Below are 24,115 nucleotides of genomic sequence, written 5' to 3' on the forward strand. Positions count from 1 at the left end.
AACTCTGTCCGAGGTATTGTTGGAGGACAAAGGCCTAGGTACCGAAGAAAAGATAACAGTAGAAACCATGTGAATGACTTATGTCTGTATTTTCCATTTATAAAGTCTGACAATGACATGAACCTATTGATATGGATCAAACACCTATATACTGGTGTGAGTGCATGAACAGTACTCAACTTCCTGCACTTTCTCATTCCTGACTAAATGCTGACCCTGGCTAACAGAGACGGACTGAGTCTGAATGGAGCTGTATTCCTGGAACCACAGACCTGTTTAAAACAAGAAGGATCTTAGACATGGTCTCTCCCAAGGATTTTCAGATGCGCTTAGCAACTCCATTAGAACCTCCTTAGAAGGTGTGTAGGTGGGTGGCATGCAGGGAGGGAGGGAGGGAGACAAAGTCCAGAGGCTGCAAGCCGTTGTACCCTCTGCCATGGAGGACTGCCTCTGGCCCTTTCGCAGTAGGGAACTCCTTTGATGAAATCTGCATCCTGTATTTTATTTTATTTTTTTATTTTTATTTTTTGGTTTTTCGAGACAGGGTTTCTCTGTGTAGCCCTGGCTGTCCTGAACTCACTTTGTAGACCAGGCTGGCCTCAAACTCAGAAATCCACCTGCCTCTGCCTCTGCCTCCCAAGTGCTGGGATTAAAGCCATGCTCCACCACTGCCCAGCACTTTCTGTATTTTAAAAATGGGGCTTTTATTTTTGAGGCTGGTGGTGGCAACTGATGCTGTAATTCACTGTCCTAAAAATAAAACAAAAATGAGAAAAAAACTGAACAAAAGCAAGCAGGCAAGCAAACACTGCCACAGCTAGTGAGAGGCAAAGTCAGATTTTGAATTAAGGATGCTTCTAGTGGAGCATCAGTTTTCGTTCCAGAAGCTGGCTTCCCACCACTACCTCATGTTAACACCTCTGTAAGTAGTCTAAACATGCGCTTAAGGAGTGGCTGTTCTGAAGTAAGATGTGTCAGAGGTTGGAGACACTTAGTTGAATTATCCAGCTTTCCAGGATGGGAATTCTAGCACTCAGGAGGCTGAGGCAGGAGGATTGCCCAATAGAAGTCAGGTTGGAATATAGGTTCTCAGGTTGGAGAACTTATAATTATGTGCTTTTCTTAAATTTCAAAAGGAAAAAAAAAGTCCACCAGATTGGTCCATACAAATAAATGGGCAGTGAAATTCAACTTTTGATATAGGCGTTTTTTTTTTTTTAATTTAACATGAATGCAAAGCTTCTCCCCCAATTGAAATAAATGCTACAAAACTCAGATACTATTAGAGATTCACCTTCCAATTTTAAAGAAAGTTATTAGTAATATCTAAGTGGCTCGGTTTCTTTTTCAACTGACAGTAAATCACTCGAAAATTTCATCAAGGATTCAACAATTAATCTTTTACATGGTGAAATAATCAACAGCTATGAAATACTATAGCTTACTTTTTATTTACTTATTTTATATATGTGAGTACACCAGAGCTGTCTTCAGACATACCAGAAGAAGGCATTGGATCCATTACAGATAGTTGTGAGCCACTGTGTGGCTACCGGGAATAATTGAACTCAGGACCTCTGGAAGAGCAATCAGTGCTCCTAACCACTGACCCATCAAAGATGAGCAGAGATGATCAGATTGGACTGCATGGTTTTCCCAGAGCAGCCCCATCTTCTAGGTCTTCCGTTTCCTTGAGCCTTATCTTCAGTTCATTTTTTTCCTAAGTCATTCAGTTTCGTTAAAATGCCAACTATAGATGCTCTTTATTAATTTTATATGCTAACAGCCTATTCACTTAATAAACAAATCAAGTAATACATTTAAAGCAGCATGAACAACATGAAGTTCTATTTTTAAATTGTCAAACTTCAATATCACATATTTAGGTTAACCCCCCCCAAAAAAACTGTGACAATTGTTTTTGTTTTTATTTTTTATTGATTATTTATGACTTTCATATCATCCCTTCATATCCACTCTTCACTCCTGCAACCTTCTCCCCAAAAGACACACACACACACCCCAAAACAAAATCCAAAGCATAGAAAGGCATCATTGACCTCAGTGCTTTAAGCTGTCCCCACCCCTCACAGGTGGCAGCGCTCAGGAGAGCTAGCCCTGGTATTGAACACATGAAGATGTGTGGACAGAGGGATATTCTGTGGGATGCACTATGACATACTATAGATGCTACAACTGTAGAGGGACAGGGCTTACTCACTTTCAAGATCCTAGGGCCAGCTCTCCTGTCTGTCACAGGTAGCAGGGGTGAGGAGAGCATCACCCCCACACCCACACCACCTCATGGCGGATAAATGATGGAGCCAGCCCCCCCTCGCTCTCATCCTTGGGACTGGCTGACTCATTAACAGCCTCTGAAGCAAGGACAGCCTTCTGTATTGCCCAGGTGAGGTGTAGGGCCTGCTCTTGGGGTCAGCTCTTCAGACTGCCTCTGGTGGCAGTGTAGAGGGGTGAGAGGGCAGCCTTGCCTTCCCAACTCCCAGACTCATCTCTCCCACACTCAGTGGGCTGGCTCACCCACATCCCTGCCACCAGGGCCAGCTACCTTCTATGGCAAACTGTGTACCATAGGAAATTACATGGGAAAATATATTGAAAATTACGTTTACAGTATTTAGGCAAGTTAGTCTGTTACTTGAAGGGAAAAAACACGAAGTGAGGCGAGAAATGGGAACGGCGATCTTTATTGGGCAACGGATTGGAAAATATTTGCATCAAAGAATTCGATCTGCAGTTGAAGACTGAAACCAGAGAGACACTAGCAGGCTTCAATCAGGAACTGGGTAGTCTTATTAAACGGTCTGGATGAGAAGCTCAGAGAGCTTCAAAGCCCCCGTGGAAAAGATTTTCTTTATAGCTTCTTTGCCTACTGCAAATAATGCTTCTTAGTGTGCGCTGTCAGTTTAAAAAGAAAAATTAGCCGATTGGCATGCGCTTTAGAATATTTCCTTTAAATTCTGCACAAACGTATTCCCATTATTCTTTAGCCCCAAATTTCAAATCATCTTCAAGATGATTATCTCAAGAAAGCCCAGACCCCAGGCAGGAGCACCATTAAAGTATCAAGTGCACACCTTCCTACTGATCAATTTCAGTGGAACCAGAAAAGTACATTATGATTTCTTTATAACGAAATCCAAAACATTCGGAAAGAAATCGGGGCAGTTTCCAAGGATTTTGTCCAGGGCCCAGTTTCACAGACCCTTTCCAGAGCCGGCGTCCCTCTACAAGAAGGGTTGGCATTCTTTTGGTCCGTCCTGGGCGCTGGGCTCCGCGCAGCAACTGTCCTCGCCGTCGCGGTCCCCGCAGCGGCCGACCAATGGCGAGTGCCTCTCGCCTCGCTATCCCGCCTTCCGATGCCACAGTAACCAATAAGAATGGCTGTATGGAGCCAGTAACCAATGGGAACTCAGGGAGGCGGAGGCCGGTCCTCCCGCGGTGCAAGCTGGGCCTCCGCTCCGTTGCCCGGGAGCCGAAGCCGCCGAGCCGCCGCCCGTAGCCGTGGTCCCTACAGTGAGTAAGTTCATACTCTCGGCAGTCGCAGTCTGCAGCGTCTCTAGGGCTCTGGCCGTAGCTGTCGGTCGGACTCGGGGATTGGCCGATGATCCAGGCAGGAGCAGGAGGTGCCAGCTTGGAGGGTGAGGGGTGGGCAGCGGCCGAGAGAGGAGGTCTGCGGCCAGGGGATGGGTGTGACGGGGCGGGATGGGGCGGGACGGGGCGGGGCTGGACGCCCGATGCTTTGGAGAGAAGCGGGAGAAAGTTGAGAGAGTGGGTTTTGTTAGCCCTCCAAAGCAGGAGGAAAGCAAGTGCAGACAGATCCAAGAAGAGTGATGTTACCAGAAAGAAACCTCTAGAGGCTGGTGGAGATCAGGATGGGAAAGAGGGCGCGCGGAGCCTTTCAGAGACTCTGGAACAGTCTAGGATATTATTGTTACACTGTCGTTAAAGGAGAGTGGCACTTTGGTCCAGGCTGTGGATTACTTTTATACACCATTGAGGGATGGAATGGAGGGCATAAAGGTAGTTAGCAAAACCTACCTGTTGGCAAGACTGAGTTGGGGTGGATACAGATGTCTTTTGTTTCGCACTAGCTGAACAAGGGAACAGTGTTTCCCAGTGCGAGGGGGCTGGTCCAGTTCACTGAATGTAAATTCTTAGTCATTTCATAGGCTTGAAAAGTAATGGCATCTTTGGTTGGTAACAAGTTGCTAGTGACAGTATTTTTCCCCTAGAGGAGAGGTGCACTGAATAGCAGACACATTATGAGGATTAATTTTATGGAGGTATTTGTGCCTATGTTTGGGTAAGTGGGGTTGGGGATGTGGAGGAAGGTTTTATAAAAATAGTTTTTCTTTTAGGATTGAGTGTGTGTGTGTGGTGTTTCCTGTCATGGGCCAGCTCCTGTCTGCACATCTCCATCCCGAAGTTTGTGGGTCTTAGCTCTTCGCCCAAGCAGAGAATGCTTGACCACATACATGTTTATGCGCAACCGTGCATTTGGGATTAGGTAGATGTCTTTGGGATCAACAGTCATAATCTAGGGCTTGAGAGATGATTCAACAGTTAAGAGTACTAACTATTCTCCCAGCAGCCACATGGCAGCTCACAACTGTCTGTAACTCCAGTTTCAGGGAATCCCATGCTGCCTTCTGGGCCTTCTGAGCACCAGGAACTACATACATGGTGCACAGACACGCATTCAACAAAACACCCATGTAACTAACTTACTAACTAAACAAACAAACAATCAAGCATAAATAAGTAAATTTAAAAGTCATTTAAATGTTGAGGGTTGGGGTGGAGAGCTACAGGCATCAAGGAAAAAGGTAAATGGAGGTTTCATTTCTCTCATGCTCACTAATCTGTATTCTTTCTAGCCCCTTTCCACACTCCAATTTTATATTACTATTTACAACATTTCACCCTGTGTTTGGTTGTGTATTGGTTAGTATGTTTATTCAAATGAATGCCAGGAAAGACGAGTATGCTTCAGTTCTTTAAATTGATAAATTGTCATTCGGACATCAAAAGCAGTTGACGCTTCTGGAAAAGAAATATTTCCAAAGCTGTATCTCTTCAGCATCACGGAATCACTCAAGCAGCACCTCCTGTTGTCAAGTTGTGGGGACACCCCTCCCTCTGCCCACAACTCAGTTTTCCATTTTTTTTCATTCCATAGTGTCTCGGCCAACTCCATTCTTGCTGCTGGCTTCTACTATCTATAAGTTATTAGCACACCCCCAATTTTGCATCTCTTCAACTCCTGGGTAGATAACTGTAGGTACTACCAGTTGGGTTAACCTGCCCATAGGTGGCTCTGGCTCAGTATGCCTGGTAAACACCATGCAATCAGACAATATCATCTGCATCCAGTTTTACAAGTCAAAAACTTTGAAACTCTTCCAGGTTCTTCTCCTCACAGTCTGCATTTAGTCCATCACCGAGTCTGGCTTTAAATGATTTGTTCATCATCGCCAGCATCTTCGAAGCTCCATTACCCTGGCCCTGCTACTGTAGCGCAGACCTCTGGCTCTTGGCTTAGGTGGACCTTTGTAAAGGTCATGTCTAAGCGCTTGATCCTTCCTAAAGAGCCTTTGTTCCTGTAAGCAATCTGCCTGTGATGGTAGCTTCCATCCGATCCAGCCTCATTCATTACGTACTGATGCCCACAGCCAGTGTACTCATTTCAAACCAGAGTGGTCCTATATTTATATAATGGGAAGTACATATTTTTCAATAAGCATACAAAAATATAAGCAGATAAAGTTAATTTTAATATATGGTAACTGGATAATCCAAAATATTGTTTCACCACATAACCAATATAGAAAAGATTGTTAAAGTGTGTGTATTAAAATGTCAAAAGCCTGTGTGCTATGTGTGTAAGTTTTTGGTTACTAGTCAAAGAAAATGAATTTCATTGTCCTGGCTTCCTGCTCACTTCCGTTAGCTCACTTCCTCCATTCTCATCATATATAAAGTGATGCCTGCATTTCACATAGACATGGAGTATTTGACTTTCTGGGTCAGGCTTACTTAAATAACTTGAACAACCTTAGGCTCCATTCATTTTCCTGCAGCGCGGTATTTACAGGTGAATACACCTGCATTGCACGCATCTGCCTTGTTTTCTTTACACCACCATCTGCTGATGAACATCCCGACTGGTCCATATCACGGCTATGGTGAGTGCTACAGCAGTAAACATGGAATCCCCCACACTACTCCCTAGCCATTTAGCTCAGGTCTGTCTGATGATTTCCATGTCACGTGCTGAGGAACTATTTACAGTTTGAAAGTATGCCATTGGTTTGTTCTTAGGCCCTGGCTGACTTGGTACCGGGATCAGGTTACCCAGGTGTGGCCGCTGTGCCCAGTCCTTGCTAAACCGCGTTTGCCAGTGCCCATCCTAGCCCCCTCCCCCCACATCACGCTGTGCTTAACCTCCTGTAATACATGAAAACGGAAACGGAGGAGCAGCATCGTCTCTCTGGAAACCTCCCAGCGTCCTCCTGGCACCAGCCTTGGCTTGTTTTTTATCACCTCTGCTGCCTTTTACCTCCAGCAGTTGTGTTCTGTTGGTATTTTTCTCTCTTGGCTCTGGCCTTGTCCATGCTGGGGAATCAGTGGGTTTTCACTCCTTTTTCATTTCTAACTTATCCGATGTGCACTGCCTGACATTTGGTGGCCGTTGAACAAGTGTCCAGTGGACGAATGAAAACATCCTATGATGTTTTCATTTGATTCACTAAACTCTGGGCACACATACTACAGTTACGCTTTCATTTGGCTGAGTATTTAAAGTGCTGTTTAACGGAAGCTAGCGCTTGCTGTGGTCTGAGTGACTGTAGTAAAATCATACTTAAACATCCAACATAGTTTAGACGGTTTTAGTATTTTAAAGTTTTATTTTAAACAAAGATAGTTTGATCTTTAAAGAAGAAAAGATCTCTTTCTCAAATAAAATGATTTTTCTGGAAATTTGCAGAAGCATGTAAATGGAGTGAGGAGTCTGGATTTTAATCTTTTTGTGTTTTTCGGTAAACCAGTCTGCAGTTGCAGGTCTGGAGCTGCGCTGTGGTCTTTACCTCCACCTCATCCTTCTAGACTTAACCTCCCTTCTGAGGAGACAAAGCTCCTCATTTCCATTTTTCACTTTGTTTCTTTTACTTTTCTTGTCCCGTTGCCTGCCAGAGGTAGAGGTAACCAGGGAGCAATGTTTTATACACAGAAACCCAGCACAGGGTTTTGTTAGGGAATCAACAACGCGTTAGTTTGTAAATGCTTGGTGAGCCGGACGATCTCTGTGACGCTGCTCATCCAGAGAGCTCTCTACGGATCGCAGCTCACTTTAGGATCCATGCGAATCTGGTTCTGAAGGAGCCATCCCGGCACCGAAGGAATCTTTGGTATGTTATTTCCTGACCAGTTATGTGCAACCTGTATTATTGGAGACTCTTGTTTTAAAAAATTACTTTTAGATTAAAAAAAAAATGTTGTAGAATTGATAGTTTCCTGCTATAGGAATGTTCTTGGCCAGTTTTAGGAAAGTAACTGTTTTTAGCGATTGAATTAGCAAGACGTGTATGTGCATGTGTATGAGCATGTACGCATGTGTATCTTAGTTAACTTTTTTATATAATTAATACATCAAAGCATTCCACCACACTCCTCGGTGACAGGAGAAACAGATAAAACACTGGCTCGTTCTTGGTCGCAGTGCTTACTTTAACTGAGTTGGAAACCTACACACGGAACATCTTCAGGGTTCTCTAAAGCTTCTCATTTTTTTAAAAAAAAATTGAAAATAGTTTTTTTGATACAGTATATTCTGATTGTGAGTCTTCCTCCCTCAATCCCTCCTCCAGCTTTTCCTCTTCCCCTCTTGTCCAAGTCCCTTTATCTCTCTCTCTCTCTCTCTCTCTCTCATTAGAAAAAAAAATACAGGCATCTAAAAATTATAATAATAAAGTAAGATAAAAATAGTCAGACCAACCAGAAAACAAAACAAACAGAAGAAAAATATTTAAAAAGGTCAAGAAACACATACAGAGAAACATACAGACATAGAGACGCATAAACATATGGAATTGCACACAGAGAAATCCCATGAAAACACAAAACCAGAGGAAACCATGATCTATACACAAAAGTTCTGTAAGCAAAACAGACAGACAGATGAAAGCCCAACAAAGCATTATGAGACAAACCCCTTCTCCCAAAGACGCCATTTTGTGTTGGTCACCTACTGCCAGGCATGAGGCCACCCCTTAAGAGTTCTTTGTACCCCCAGTGAAACTCTGTTGGAGAAAACGAACTTTTCCATTGCAAGTGGTTATCAAATGGGGATAGCTCTTGGGTTAGGGGTTGGAGTTTGTGCCTCCTTACCCGCTCAGTGCTGGGACGCCATCAGGCCCAGGTCTGTGTAGACCTATACATACATGGTGCCCGAGTCTCTGAGTTCACATGCACTGAGGTCTGCTGTTTCATGTGTGTCCTCCACCCCTCTGGCTCTTACAATCTTTCTGCCTCCTCTTCCACCCACGGGGTTCCCTGAGCCCTAAGGGGAGGGATCTGATGGAGATATCCCATGTAGGACTGCGTGGTCCAAGGTTTCTCACTCTGTATAGTGTCTGGCTGTGGGTTTCTGTATTTGTTCCCATCTACTGCAGGAGGAAACATCTCTGACGATGGCTGAGCGAGACGCTGCTCTTTGAGTGTAGCAGTGTCATTAGGATTCATTTTCTTGCTATGGTTCTTTAAGCTACACATTTTTTTTTAAAGGAAGGAAGTACTTGCATTTGTTTGTGATGTGTCTGAGCCCGTTGCAGTGTCTCACACTTGTAGTCCCAGCACTTGGGAGGCACCAGTAGGGACCAGGGACATCTTCAGTTGCACAGTGAGTTGTTGGCCAGCCTGGGCTACCTGAGACCCTGTCTCCAAACCAGAAATATTAGTTGAACACAAATTGAAGGTATAAATGCAGGTAGATTTTTACTGAATTTTGTCTGAAGCCCCATTAGATCTCTCAGTTACTTAAAATAAACCCGGAAAAATGTCTCACGTCAATAGAAGAGTGTTGCCAGTGCTAGTAAGATCTGTACATACAGTAAAGTAGACAATAGAAAGGTGTGACTGGGCTCACTGTAATAGAATCCATTCCATAGTGTTATAGAAGGTGGCCTTTGTGCTGAGACCAGGATGAAGGAGTCAGGAAGGACTCTGTGGAGAGCGAAGCCTGTACAAGGTTTGGCAGGTGGGAAGCACCGAAGGCCATTTGTCCCAGGGAGGGAGATGACCGCAGTGTCCTGACAAGGCTGGGGAGGAAGCAGAATGCTAATTCTGGGCAGCTTTGACCACAAGGAATCAGATGGTCTTAGGAAGTCTTTGAAGTGGATTGAGCAGGGAAGCCCCGCTGTGTAATCTCTGCTCCAGGTTGCTATTTTTGGCTGCCGCATGAAGAATTAACTGTGGGAATGAAAGTCTGCTCTCAGCAGCCAGTGCAGAAGTCCAACTGAGACAAGATGGTGACTCAGACTCAGGCAGTAACAATGCAGGTCGTAAGACACGGGTAAGAGATGGTAAAAGATGGTTTAAGACACAGCATTTGGAGGCTAAAAAGTCAGGGTTTGGAGACATGAAGACAGAAGGACCCAGGTGAGCTTACGTTTGTAACTGGAGTTCTTTAATAGAAAGAGGCCCCTTAGTGAAGCCAGGAAACTAGGCAAGCGTCACGGATGGAGGCATTTTAGTTTTGAACATGTGAATTTGAAATGGGAATAGGAAGAGGGGATGTTTGAGTCTGAAAGTCAGTTGTAGAGGTGACCTAAGGATCGGGAGTGTAGGTATGGGAAGGAAGCCAGCGGGGATGTCTGGTACCTTGGGTGTATACGGTGGCAAAGAGATTGCTTTCTGAAGGTGGAGATGCTGTAGTCAAGTAGGAATGGGATGGGAATTAACTGTTGGATGTAGGATGATATCACTATTATTGGATGTAGCATCATCACTATTGGTGATCTTGACAAAAGCTGTCTCAGGAAAACATGACCAGTGTAGGTTTCGAAGCAAATGGTTACAAGTGGAGATTCCATTCCAGATTACAGATGACTCTCCGAGAGCTTGGAGACTTAGGCTGTAGGTGCAACAGGACATGGAGTCCGGCATCCCCGCCTCCATCAGGGCATCACCATCGGCAGGGAGCTGCCAGTAGGGGGCGCAGTGGCAGGAATACAACCCCGAGCACCAAGAGTTTGAGAAAGCAGCAGGGTGAAAGGGGTAGTTTTCTTTCCTTTTTCCTTTCCTTTCCTTTTCCTTTCCTTTTCCTTTCCTTTCCTTTCCTTTCCTTTTTCCTTTTTCCTTTTTCCTTTCCTTTCCTTTTTCCTTTTTCCTTTTTCCTTTCCTTTCCTTTCCTTTTTCCTTTCCTTTCCTTTTTCCTTTCCTTTCCTTTTTCCTTTCCTTTCCTTTTTCCTTTCCTTTCCTTTTTCCTTTCCTTTCCTTTTTCCTTTCCTTTCCTTTCCTTTTTCCTTTCTCTCCTTTCCTTTCTCTCCTTTCCTTTCTCTCCTTTCCTTTCTCTCCTTTCCTTTCTCTCCTTTCCTTTCTCTCCTTTCCTTTCTCTCCTTTCCTTTCTCCTTTCCTTTCTCCTTTCCTTTCTCCTTTCCTTTCTCCTTTCCTTTCTCCTTTCCTTTCTCCTTTCCTCTCTCCTTTCCTCTCTCCTTTCCTCTCTCCTTTCCTCTCTCCTTTCCTCTCTCCTTTCCTCTCTCCTTTCCTCTCTCCTTTCCTCTCTCCTTTCCTCTCTCCTTTCCTCTCTCCTTTCCTCTCTCCTTTCCTCTCTCCTTTCGTCTCTCCTTTCGTCTTTCCTTTCCTCTTTCCTTTCCTTTTCCTTTCCTTTCCCTTTCCTTTCCTTTCCTTTTTCCTTTTTCCTTTTTTCCTTTTATTCCTTTTTTCCTTTTTTCCTTTTTTCCTTTTTCCTTTTTCCTTTTTCCTTTTTCCTTTTTTTCCTTTTTCCTTTTTCCTTTTTCCTTTCCTTTCCTTTCCTTTCTTTTTCTTTCCTTTCTTTTTCTTTTCTTTTCTTTTCTTTTTTTTTTTTTTGTTTTTTGGTTTTTTTTGGATTTGTTTTTTTCGAGACAGGGTTTTGCTGTGTAGTCCTGGCTGTCCTGGAATTCACTCTCTAGACCAGGCTGGCCTCGAACTCAGAAATCTACCTGCCTCTGACTCCCAGAGGGTTAGTTTTCAAACTTGGTAGATATGCATCTCCAGGATTACATGGGCTAGGAGGGTGAAATATGGGACAGGTGGGGTGGGCATAGTAAGGAATAAAAACTAGATAGCTGTGCTGGCATGCCAATTCTCTATGTTAGCAGATGTTATTGTTCATAGAGATCAAAGTATTTCTAGTAAGAGAATAAGCACAACAAATGACTCCCTGAACGTTAAAAGCCAGGGCAGAGGAATAGTGCTCCAGGAGAAAGTGACCTGACCTGGACCTCAGAGCCTCTAAAGTGTCAAGTATGAGGACAGACAGGGACTTAGAGCATCCCTCCCTAACCTTTACATACAGCTCCATACACAGAGCTTCTCCCCTAAACGGTATGTAGCCTTTCTGAGAGACCTATTTAAGGATATAGACCAGTAATCAATTATGGAAAGTAATAAAGATGACCCCCAAGGATCATACCCAAGATATGGACTCTGATAAGAGCAGCCGTGTGTCAGCTTTAGAAATGAACCGGGCTAAGGTGGAGTAGGGAACTCGAGCAGCAGCAGAAGAAGAGTGGAGTGGATGCAGGCTGTTGGTAACACGAAAAGCTAGTATTTGTTAGGGATATAATAACAGACATGCTTTTTTCTCTCAGCCAAAAAAAAGGCTAATTATATATTCTAGGCTTTAAAATTAGCATGTGGCTGTATGTCACAACCATCTGAAATGAAGAGTGAGTTGAATCCTCATAGTCCACAAATGGTACTTCAGGGAATAGTATACACTAGCCTCACTTTGTCCTTAGTGAACGTGTTCTTCAGCCCTCACCTAAAATTGAGGATGGCGTAAAACCCTGTATTGTCTATTTTTTTCTAGTTTATATTCCTAGGATAAAGTATATCTTTTGAGCTAGGCATTTTGATTAGCAATATTAACTAGGGCAATTATAAAATGCGATAATAAAATTATGTAAATATAGTGTTTTCTTGCAATATCTTGTACTATAGTTTTTAGTGTATAATGGGCTTTGGGATTTTGTGTGCTTGTTTTATTTTGTTTTGCTTTTCCTTTATTAAGAACTTCCAGCTTCTTCACTTAAACAGTTCACAGGGCTCCCTGACTTCACCCATCTCGACTATCAGTGTGCTAGCCGGCCATCTGTTCTCACAAAGGGGAGGAACACACAGAGAACGGTACACTTCCTTCCTCCAAGGGCGTACAGTTAAACCTCACGGAATCCTGCGCCCCGTTATCCAACTCCTCCTAACCATGACAAGTACTTCAAAGGCTTATGTTTTTATGCTTAGCCTCCCATCATCCATGGTCAACTGGGTCCAAAATGATTAAATAGATCCCAGAAACAAACTGCACAACTTCCCATGGGCGTCTTTGTATACACAGACTGCAGCATCTCTGCTCCTCTGCCTGATGACCAGGCTGGCTACGACATGAGTAAGGGTCAGGTAGCATCCACGGTGTGGATACTCTGGGCAAACGGTGGCTCACATCTCAAGCTGGACAGGGTGCAGTGATGGGATGTTATCGTGCTGCTGAGACTCATGTGCAGTTCACAAGTTGTATGTTGTTTATTTCTGAAACCCCCATTTGATAATTTTGGATACAGTTGACCATGCATGAAGGGGGATGGAGCATGAAAAGTATAAAGCTTTTAAAATCTTTGTTGTGGGGAGTAGGAGTTGGATAGTGGGGATAGGAGTTCTTTTCTGATTTAACTGTGAGTCCTTGGGAGGGGGAAGAATGCTGTTCTGTGTGTTTCTTCTCCTTTGTCAAGAACAGCTGGACAGCTGCTTAATGGTCTAGATGGGTGAGGTTGAGGAGATACATCTTTACCGCACATGACTGACTTTAACATTATCAGCATTTAAATGGGGTGCACTTACTTGTGTGGTAGTTACTGAATTACCCCGTTTAATTCTTAAAACAGTTCTCTACTTGTTGCTATTAATAGTCTTGATAGTCTCATATGTGGATGGCAGAGGGGACACATTGGGCTGATGTTTAGTTATTTTTGGTGCATACTGTGTGTGTGTGTGTGTGTGAGTATGTGTGTGTGTGTGAGTGTGTGTGTGTGTGTGTACATGTGAAGGCCAGAGGTTGACACGGGGTTTCCTCAGTCACTCACTCTCTGCCTTTTTGTGTGAGGCTGGTCTCTCGCACCGGACCTGGGACTTACCAGTTCGGCTGTGCTGGCTGCTCAGTAAACCCCAGGGATCCTCCTGTCTATGCCCTTCTGTGTTGGGATGCTGGAATGGTTCAACAATGGAGTCGTCGAGGAGAATTCTGAGCACTTGTGAGAAAACTCCAAGAGAACAAGACAAGAGTCTTCTGACCACAATTTCTTCCAAACACGGAACAGTCCTTGGAATGTGTTTTTGTGTTCCTCCCTGGTGTGGCAGATAGGAGTACGTTTACTTCAGATTATCACTCATTAAAACTTGACTAGTATTTGTTCATATGCCTCTATGGAAAAGTGTTTTGTTTTGCCACATGCATCTTGTCCTTGTGATTATATACCTTGCTATTAATAGTCTCGTGATTCTTCTTAACCCTCAGAGTATGCATTGTCTGATGCTCTGTGTAAAGTTGGCTATTGCATGAGACTTTAGTCTACCTTATGCTTAGCCAGTTACAGTGGCAAATGACTGGGGTAACTGGTATGCGCCTCTGCGACTGGTACTTTAAATGCGGGTCAGGGTCCAAACTCAGGTCGTCGTACTTGCACGGCAACCCCCTTTTCTGACTGAGTTGTGTTTTCTCTCTAAACTTGAGTTGTGTTTTTTCTATGTATTAGTACTTTGCCATTAAGACTGTTGAATTCAAACCCTTTGATGAATTTTCAACACCCTGAGGTTGCTGGACATAAATACATCAAACTAAGATCAAAGTATTAAGTCTTCAGTGGAGATATAGTTTGGTGCTAAATTATGTACTTAGCATGTTCAAGGCCCTGCATTGGACACCAGGGTTCTCTCTTCCCTTCTCTCCCACTCCCATACATTCAGAGAAACCATAGCATGATGATGAAGATGTTCTTCATCACCGTGTTCATACAGTTGGTGATCTTTCTTCTCTGACCTCTCTGGGTTATTTTGAAGCAGGCCTCAAACATCATTTAATTTTATCTGGAAGTATTTGAACAAATATTTTTAAAAGGTAAAAGATTCATAACAAATACAATTTGCACACTTGCCTCTCACCCGAAGCCACAGTAATCCTTAACGTCTACTGCCCAGCCAGTGTGTAAGGTTGCTGAGTCTTGTGTTCTCTTATGGGAGTTGTTTGAGTTGCAATTGACATGGCATACATAGAGCCCAGCCTGTGGTGGTTTCTTAAGAGTCAGTATACAGGCAGCATCTTGAGCCCTGGTAGGTTGTACGTTGTTCATGAAGATGTTTTATTGCAGGGTCACCACCACCTGCACTTTCTGTGAATTGGCCCTAGATTTGTAGGCTGGGTCAGGAGGACATTTTTCTTGGGAGTTGTGTCCCCTCAGGAGGTACATGTCTGTGTGTTTCTTTACTATGGCTGCTGACAACGGCCGTTTGTCTCATTGTTTCATGAGTAGTTGCAAAATGACAGAGTTCTAATCTTGCATTTTAATATTTCCTTTCTACTGTTTACTAAAACTAATTCTATAAAGAAGTGTTTTTATCTCATATTATTTTGAGATACAGCTTTGGCAACAGAGAGGCAAGGCACATGCCTGCTGAATCCCACCTCCCGCCCTGCATCTTGCACAGGTCATTAATTGAGGTACACTTAGCATCTCATGAGCTTGTGGAATTAAGTATATTTCATGTTTTAATTCTTTGTTGATGTAAACCTTATAAATGAGTAAAGTGTTCTTTGACCAGTAAGAGCTTCTTCAAGTTGGCACGTGAGCCCTTTGTACATCCTCTCAGGACTTCTTTGCTTTCTAGAATTACCAACAATTCCGGATTTTTCAGTTCATCTTACTTGACTCCTCCTTCAGACATGGTATTAGATATCCGTGTGCCTTCGCCTTCAGACTTTTTACAAGGAGGTGATATTTAGAAATGATTTGTGGGAATGCCTTGTTTGTTTCTTGTTTCTAGTATTTCTCATTGGACAGAGATATAAAATGTTTTCTTTTTCTTTAAAAAAAAATTAAAAGATAAAAGTCACTGTGCATTCCTATTGATGCTTCTGATTTCAGATTTGGGGCTTAAGGAGGAGTGGCCCCTTGTTCTGGAAAGACTCAGTGAAACAGTATTCTGCAAAACCAGAACGGGGAAGTGGGAAGGGGGGGTGGGTGGGAGGACAGGGGAAGAGAAGGGGGCTTACGGGACTTTCGGGGAGTGGGGGGCTAGAAAAGGGGAAATCATTTGAAATGTAAATAAAAAATTATATTGAATAAAAAAAAAAAAAGAATGTTAGAGCTCTGCCGGGCGGAGGTGGCGCACGCCTGTAATCCCAGCACTCTGGGAGGCAGAGGCAGGCGGATTTCTGAGTTCGAGGTTAGCCTGGTCTACAGAATGAGTTCCAGGACAGCCAGGGCTATACAGAGAAACCCTGTCTCGAAAAAAAACAAATCCAAAAAACCAAAAAACAAACAAATAAACAAACAAAAAGAATGTTAGAGCTCATACAAGGTGATTTTTATTTTTTCTTTATATTGAAAATTCCAATGTCCATGTATCGAAACAACTGTTTTCTTGCTTTGTCCCCGCTATGCAAGTATTAGTCTGTTACATATTTAAAAAAATTTTAATGTGTACTTACTAGTATGTGTGTGTGTGTGTGTGCATGCTCACACAAGGACAACCTCTTCCCCCCTGCACATTGTGTTTTAAAGTAATTTGAACTAGTCACTTTATACTTTTGCCAGCAATTTTATAGTAGTTACCTTATTTGTTTGATTTCTTTTGGTTCATAGAAATTGCTTTAAAAAACCCTTTCCCCCCAAATTATGGTTTCTGAAGTCTTGGCTCTGAAGTTATATACAAAAGAGGTTAGTGTCTCTCCTGACCCTGTTTTCTGCTCTCTCCTCCCTAATAGCTATTTTTTTCAGTAAGAAAACTACCAGCACATGTGGTTTTTAAAATTCAAATGCATTAAAACTAAATATTTGTTCTTTAGTCAGACCAGCGCTATTTTCAGTGCCGTTGCACAGGTTGTCAGCGACCTCATAGAACACAGACTGTGGAACCTCACTGGCATGCTTGAGAGTTCTATGGCCCAGCCCTACCCTAGAGAACTCATTGCTTTAAACATTTTATTTATTCTTTTAATTTTTAAATAAGAGATTATATATTTTTCCTGTCACATCACAAAATACCTGAACCCGAGTACTTACAAAGAAGAAAGGTTTATTTACTTAGCTCACAGTTCTGAGATTGGAAACCTAAGATTGGGACGCTGCAGTTCTGTGGTCTCCTGTGAGGACCTCGTGGCAGGTGATGGGAGCCCTCCGTGGGGGAGATCTCATGGTGAGACACGGAGTCAGAGCGATTCACGGGTCAGACCTGATCCATGGGCCTCCATCTGAATATAAGGTCTCTGTTTTCTCTGTTGGAGGAGCTCTCGACCGCTGGGCTGTACCCTCCCCCTTTGCTTTGCTTTGCTTTGAGCCTTGCTTAGCTGCCCAGGCTTCTCTGAAACACCCGATCTTCCTGCCCCATCCTTTCCTGTAGCTGGAATTACAGTTATGTGGCATCATGCTTGGGCTAGGCTTCTTGTAACTGGAATTATTGGTCTAGGTTTGGTTTTGTATAAACAACCTGCCATCTCAAGAACTCACTGTGGGAGACCAGGGTTAATTCCTTCCCAGGGTAATACTCTCACGACCTAATTCCTTTGTATAAATCTGGTCTCTTAAAGGCACCATCGACCGGAGCGTAGCCCTTGCAGGGACAAAGCTTCCAAAAATGCCTCCCGCACTCTTTCTGAGCTTTGTGTCGCCCTCTGTCAGTGCTCCCTTCTGCACTCCACGGCTTCTCACATGCTGCTCATGTGACGCCAGTGGTGGGCCTCTGAGACATGACCCAGTCGGTCCTTTTCTTACTAGATCTTGGACATTGTCCCAGACTGTAGAGTGACTACAGAGCCAGGAACATCCTCATTATATCAGTAAGTTAGAGGCCAGCTACTTCCGATGGCACTGTCTTGTGCATATGTCTTCTCGTATATTAGGAAGTACTCCATTGTTAATAGTAACTTCATCAATAAGGCGCTGTCTTCTAAATAGGGAGAGGGAGGGAGGGAGGGAAGGAGAGAGAGAAATCAATCTCATTATAAAAGTAACCCCATTCCATTTTTCTCATTTAAGTTTTTTGAGGAGTGCTTTTTGAGGCAGGTTTCTCTGAGTAATCTTGGCTGTCCTGGAACTCACTCTGTAGACCAGGCTGGCCTTGAACTCAGAGATCCACCTGCTTCTGCCTCCCAAGTGTTGGGATTAAGGGCATGCGCCACCACTGCCTGGCCTCATTTAATTTTCACCTTATTTTTTATGGGGTGCTATGGCATACTTAAGTGCTACGGATGATTTTGTTCACCAAGTATGTTTTAGCCTTTATACTTTTGTTTTCCATTTTTATAGTCAGTCTTAGGTATTTTTCTTATTTGCAGGCTTTTTACTACTTCCCTACATAGAAAAAACAAATTGTATAGATAATACAATTTGATCGTACTATCTTGTAAATTTTTAGGATCGTGTTTGTAATCCTCAGGATTCAAGGGCAATCAAAATCAGTTGACATTTATTCAGGAGGATTGTTATCTTCTAGGCCATGACAAACCTGTCTTATTTCAAATATGTAAGTTAATATATAAAAGTGTACACTTACAGTGCACTTATACTGCAGATAGCATCTTCCTTATCATTGTCTTTTGCCTTTAGTTACTCTGTTTTGATTAGAGAACTTATTTCATGACCCTTTGATGAGTCTGCTTTCTCTTTCCACACTGTAGCGAATGAAGTGTATCTTCTGTTTACTGGTGTGGACTACAGACATATTGTGAAGAAAACAAACTGCACATAAATAAATATTATTACCAGGACACCAAGGCTACGAAAACATTCTTCAGGATTTTCATGAATCTGTAAAACTATGTGACTAGAGGTCATTTTTCCAAACAATGGGGGAAAGAGCCCGAAGCCCAGATGCTGAACAAGAAAGAAAAGGAGGCAAACACCCTTTCTCTCACTACTCGTCTGACTTTGGGTCCTCACCACAGTCCTCTGGCCCGTCATCGCCTATCCACACGACGTCATGTGCCAGTACGAGGGAGAAGAATCCCAAAAGACACTTGTCAGACAACCAAGTGCATCACCCAAGTAAGTGTTTAGAGAAGATTCCCGGCACCTGGCCGCTCAGGTGCAGCTCCGCGAGACCCGGCATGAATGCGTGGAGCGTTCTCTTTAGCGTGTTTGCTGTTGTGTACCTGGGGTAGGCTGATTTGCATTTCGAATAGGCTTTATTTTTTATAAATTATATGTTGCTTGTATTTAAATATTACCATGTATTAGCATTTTTACATTCAAGTTCATATAGAAGAAAGCACCATGAGACAGCTCATTTTCTCTTCTTCCTGAGGAACTGTCTTGTGATCTCTGAGGCACTTACAGTAAAGGCAGAAGCTACAAAGCGGTTGTACTTTTCCCCCCATATCTTTGCTTTTAAGTAACTGAAAGCAGCGACATTAATTGGTTGTGAGGTATTTCCTTCTGCAGACCTGTGACCTTAGGCAGGTAGCACAGCGCTCACTGAAAACGTGCAGCTTGGATCTAGGGATGGACTTAGGACTCTGCATTATTGTCCAGTTTGTTTGCCATTCACAGCCTTAAAGGAGACTACACTATTATTAGACATAACTTTTGCTATTAAAGTGTTACTATTCTGGAGCATGCTTAGCTGTGTAGTATTAGATAAATTTCTTCATTTTAATAAATCTCTGGGTCCAGGAGATCCCATCATACTAAGCAACAAAATGCAGAGTCTGTAAGAACAACACAACAGTAAGCTATGGCAAGGGGAGTAACTGTGACGCACGGATACAGGCAGCACACTTAGGATAACATCTGCAGATGATTGAAGCTTCCTCAGGCCAGGTAGGGAGTGGGAAACGATAATAATAAAATAATAAATAAATAAAATTTAAAAGTAACATGAAAATCACAAAGATGTGTATCCCCATGAGAGCCGCCTGTTCAAGCACCCCAGGCCAGCTCCTCAGGATGCCCAGCAACTGACAGCTGAGTACTTCACTTGTTCCATTCCCTTTTGCCCTTCCCCCCTCTTCTAAGCATCATCTTTGTTTTTAACCTTTCTCTGAATCTGGTTCTTACAATTTAATGTAATGGTCTCAAGTCTATACACCCACAAAATTTGTGTCCAGTTGAACCTTAGAAAATACCTGGTATTCCTAAGGATAATTTATGCATCTAGGGTATTATTGGCTTGAATTTTTTTCTTTTCCTTCCCTGGAAGCTCCCAGTTAAGGAGTTGGGACTTTGTAAGCCTCACCTTATATTTTGAGAAGATTGCTGAGAAGCAGAGAAACGTGACTACAGCAGCAGTCAGGAAATTCAGTTATTATCTCCCCTCTGGTTTGCCCACTTTCTCCGTGTTGTCTTTTGAATTAAACCCTGAGGTTGTCTGCTTAGACTAAGCAATAGGATCAAATTAAATTAATTTCTTGTCTTAATTTTTGCTCTATTTCTGTGAAGAGACACCCATGACCATGATAATTTTTATAAAAGAAAGCATTTGATTGGGAAGTTGCTTAGGATTTTAGAGAGTTAGTCCATGATCGTCATGGCATGGAGTATGGTGGCAGGCAGGGAGAGAGAGAGAGAGAGGGAGTCTGGGCCTGGCATGGGCTTTTGAGCCCTCAAAGCCCTCCTCCAATATTAGGCCACACCTCCCAATCCTTCCCAAACAGTTCCACTAATTAGGGACCACACATTTAAATGTGAGCCTCTGGGGACTGTTCTCACTCAAACCACCATACTCCCACTCCTGGTACCAACTTCTGTCATTGTCACTGTGAATGAACCATGACCAAGGCAGCTCACATATTAAAAGGCATTTAACTATGGTGGCTTGCTTACAGTGTCAAGAGGGTTAGTCTGTTATCATCATGGTAGGGAGTGTGGGGGAACTCGGGCAGCCATGGTGCTGGTAAAATTAACTGAGAGCATTATGTTCCGATCTACAGGCAGCAGGTAGAGAGTTTGATTGGGCCTGAGGCGGGCAGGCTTTTGATTTTGAAGTTGGTTTTGTTTGATTATTTGGGTTTTGCATTTTGTATTTTAACCTTTTGATAGGCTTTTAAATACCTCTTTTAGAGAGTAGTTCTGTATATATCCTGAGACTTGTGTTGAATAAATTTTTAGTGAAAATACTTTAAAAACTTGGAGAAATGTTATAATATGTGTATATACATATATAATGTAATATGTATCCTTTTAAAATTTTTATATACTTTTAAAACGACATTCATTCTATTTATGTGTATATGTCTTTGTGTGTGTGTGTGTGTGTGTGTGTGTTTGGAAGTTGGGTGTGATTTCTTAGGAGCTACCTACCTTGTTTTTTGAGACAGTAATTTGTCATTGGTTTGTAGCTTGCCCAAGTGGCTAGGCTAACTGGCCAGTAAACCCCAGGGATTTCTTGTCTTCACCTTCATAGTGCTGGGATTACAAGTTCATACCACCATGCCTGACTTTTTACTGTAGCTGGCTTTTTTACATAGGTTGTGGAGAGCAAACTTGGGTCCTTCTGTGATAAATACATTGCCACTGAGCCATCTCTCACCCCAAAACTCTCTTTAAATAGAAACCAAGACAAAACAAAAAAAGACTTTAAATAGTATCAAGACTTTAAAAAAAAAAATCCCTGATATTTAAATTTTACATTAGTACTAGCTCGCCTGGAACTCATAGAGATCCACCTGCGTCTACCTCCCACTTGCTGGGGATTAAAGATGATGCCACCACATTTAGCCTATAAAATCATTTTTAAGAACAAAAACTATATATGTGTGTGTGTACATACATACATATATATATATATACATATATACACATGTACATATGTATAATATACATACATACATATACACATACAGATATACATATGTATCATATGTTCTGGATGGATAGATTGTAGCATAGGTATGGCCTTCACTAAGATTATTACTGTTTCCCTTTTAGCCATTAGGAAAGTGAGTCCTAAGGCTGTACCCAGCAAAAAGGGGATCCGAGTGGGCTTCCGGTCCCAAAGCCTCAACAGAGAGCCACTTCGCAAAGACCCAGACATCGTGACGAAGAGGGTTCTCTCTGCACGACTTCTGAAAATCAATGAGCTGCAGAACGAAGTGTCTGAGCTGCAGGTCAAGTTAGCCCAGCTGCTCAAAGAAAACAAGGCTCTGAAAAGTCTTCAGTATCGTCAGGAGAAAGCACTGAACAAGTTTGAGGATGCAGAGAGTGAAATCTCACAACTTATACACCGCCATAACAATGAGATTACTGCGCTCAAAGAACGCTTGAGAAAATCTCAGGAGAAGGAGCGGGCGACAGAGAAGAGAGTCAAAGACACAGAAGGGGAACTGTTTAGGACGAAATTTTCCTTACAGAAACTGAAAAAGATCTCCGAGGCCAGACACCTACCGGAGCGAGACGATTTGGCCAAGAAACTAGTTTCTGCAGAGTTAAAATTAGATGACACCGAGAGAAAGATTAAGGTAAAATTGTACGCCTTCCCATCGTGTTCTGTGGCTGGTTGTCACTGGGTGTGGGGTTCTGAGCAGCCCATCGCGCTCAGCCTTTGCTTAGACCTGAAAGTAGTTTTTAATGTTAATTTTTGGGATAGAGATGAAGGACAGAGCTGGGCTGATGGTACAGGCTTTTAGTCCTAACACTCAAGAATCAGTGGCCAGGGCGTCTTGGTGAATTTGAGACCAGACTAGACTACATAGATACCCTGTTGCAAACAACAACAAAAACCACAAAAGAAATTCAGGACGACTGAGAATGTGGGTTTAGGGGCTCGGGAGAGAGCTTAGTGTATAGAATGTCTGCCCTTTAGGCAGGAGGACCTGGGCTCCACACCAGCACTTACTTACAAGTAGCTGGATGTGAGCTCTTCAGTGCTGGGGACAGGGTGCAGACAGGCCAGTCCATGGGGCTTACTGAGCAGCTAGCCTGGTCTACTTGGGGAGCTCCAGGTCCTAGTGAAGGACCAAGGTAGACAGAAGCTGGGAAGGAAACCCAAGGCTGAACTCTGGTCTTCACACATGCGCACACCTGAGAGATTATATATCTAAAGCTAGATGTCAAAGACTGTGCGTATTATTAATAATCCATATGTGGATGGATAAGTTTGAATCTTAGTCACTTTTGGAAATATTCTCTTTGGCTTTTTGACTCTTTTAAAAAAGTGATATATAGTAAATACTTTGAACAAAATAACCCCTCTCCGCGAAGCTAGAAGTTCATGAGGGAGGAGAAAGATCATAAGGGGGCAGTGAGAAGGTGCTAGAACACTGTGATCAAGAAGCTAAAGCAAAAAGGAAGACTGTCTTGGGGGAAGAAGGGTCCACGTGGGCTGAGGGACATAGGGGTGGCAGTAAAGGGAAGCAATGAGAAGGAAGGATGGTGGCCCACAGGTATCAGATGGGTTAGTGAGTGTGGGAGCCCTTTGCATAAAAGACCCGCACAGCAACAGTCTGTGTGTAGGGAGAGGGTATGTGGGAAGCGGAGGAAGGCCTGAGTTCAAAGCCAGCCTTGACCATGTAGTAAGACTCTGTCTCTTAAAAAACGCTACTGGTTTTATTGTTCTTAGGTGTTATTGTTTTGCAGTTTTACGTCCTATTTTCCAGATCATTGTAGATGGAATGTGTTAATAGAAAAACTACATAGAAAGAGTCTCTATTCCTTTTACCTGGTGTCTCCCCATATTTTATAACCATCATACAATATTAGAGTCTGGGAGTTGGTTTTAATACAGTGAGATGATTCAGCAGACTCCTCTTTCTACTCATGAGTATCATGATGCACAGTTTAATTACATGCAGTTGTTTTTTTGTTTGTTTTTTGTTTGTTAGTTTGTTTGTTTTTGTGGACATGGCTCCAGTCGAGATGCAGACCAGCAATGCCTTTTCTCCTCCTCCTCTAACCTGAGACGCTCACTGTCTTAGTCAGGGTTTCTATTCCTGCACAAACACCATGACCAAGAAGCAAGTTGGGGAGGAAAGGGTTTATTCAGCTTATACTTTTCACACTACTGTTGATCACCAAGGGAAGTCAGGACTGGAACTCAAGCAGGTCAGGAAGCAGGAGCTGATGCAGAGGCCGTGGAGGGATGCTTCTTACTGGCTTGCTTCCCCTGGCTTGCTCAGCCTGCTCTCTTATAGAACCCAAGACTGCCAGCCCACGGACGGTACCATCCACAAGGAGCCCTCCCCCCTTGATCGATCACTAATTGAGAAAATGCCCCACAGCTGGATCTCATGGAGGCACTTCCCCAACTGAAACTCCTTTCTCTGTGGTAACTCCAGTCTGTGTCAAGTTGATACCCAAAACCAGCCAGTGCAATTGACCCCTTGTCAACTTGACACACAAATACATCACTATTAAGCCTCAACCCTTACTTTTTTATTCATCCCAAGATCTAAATAGCTTTAAAAGTCTCACAGTCTTTACATATTCAAAGTTCAATCCCTTTAAAATATCCAATATCTTTTAAAACTCAAAATCTTTTAACTGTGAGCTCCACTAAAATACTTTTCTTTCTTTAAGAGAGAAAAATATCAAGGCACAGTCACAATCAAAAGGGAAATCAGACTCATCTGTCCAATGTCAGGGATCCACTCACAATCTTCTGGGCTCCTCCAAGAGCTTGGGTCACTTCT

At 43.0% G+C, this 24,115-nt stretch overlaps 1 protein-coding gene across 2 annotated transcripts in view; it reads left to right on the forward strand.

Annotated features, from left to right (window-relative positions):
• The first annotated feature begins 3,478 nt into the window (after positions 1 to 3,478).
• Positions 3,479 to 24,115, forward strand: part of Lca5 (lebercilin LCA5) — a 48,241-nt gene continuing 27,604 nt past the window's right edge. Inside the window, exons 1-3 of one of the 2 annotated variants that reach the window (XM_052187729.1) lie at positions 3,479 to 3,538; positions 18,170 to 18,536; positions 21,417 to 21,946. In XM_052187729.1, the coding sequence (XP_052043689.1) occupies positions 18,338 to 18,536; positions 21,417 to 21,946 (729 nt within the window). In that variant the 5' untranslated portion in view covers positions 3,479 to 3,538; positions 18,170 to 18,337. The remainder of the gene's footprint in view (positions 3,539 to 18,169; positions 18,537 to 21,416; positions 21,947 to 24,115) is intronic. The other variant, XM_052187730.1, reaches the window with a different exon arrangement.

The sequence above is a fragment of the Apodemus sylvaticus genome, chromosome 7 (assembly GCF_947179515.1).
Source record: "Apodemus sylvaticus chromosome 7, mApoSyl1.1, whole genome shotgun sequence".
Taxonomy (NCBI): Eukaryota; Metazoa; Chordata; class Mammalia; order Rodentia; family Muridae; genus Apodemus; species Apodemus sylvaticus.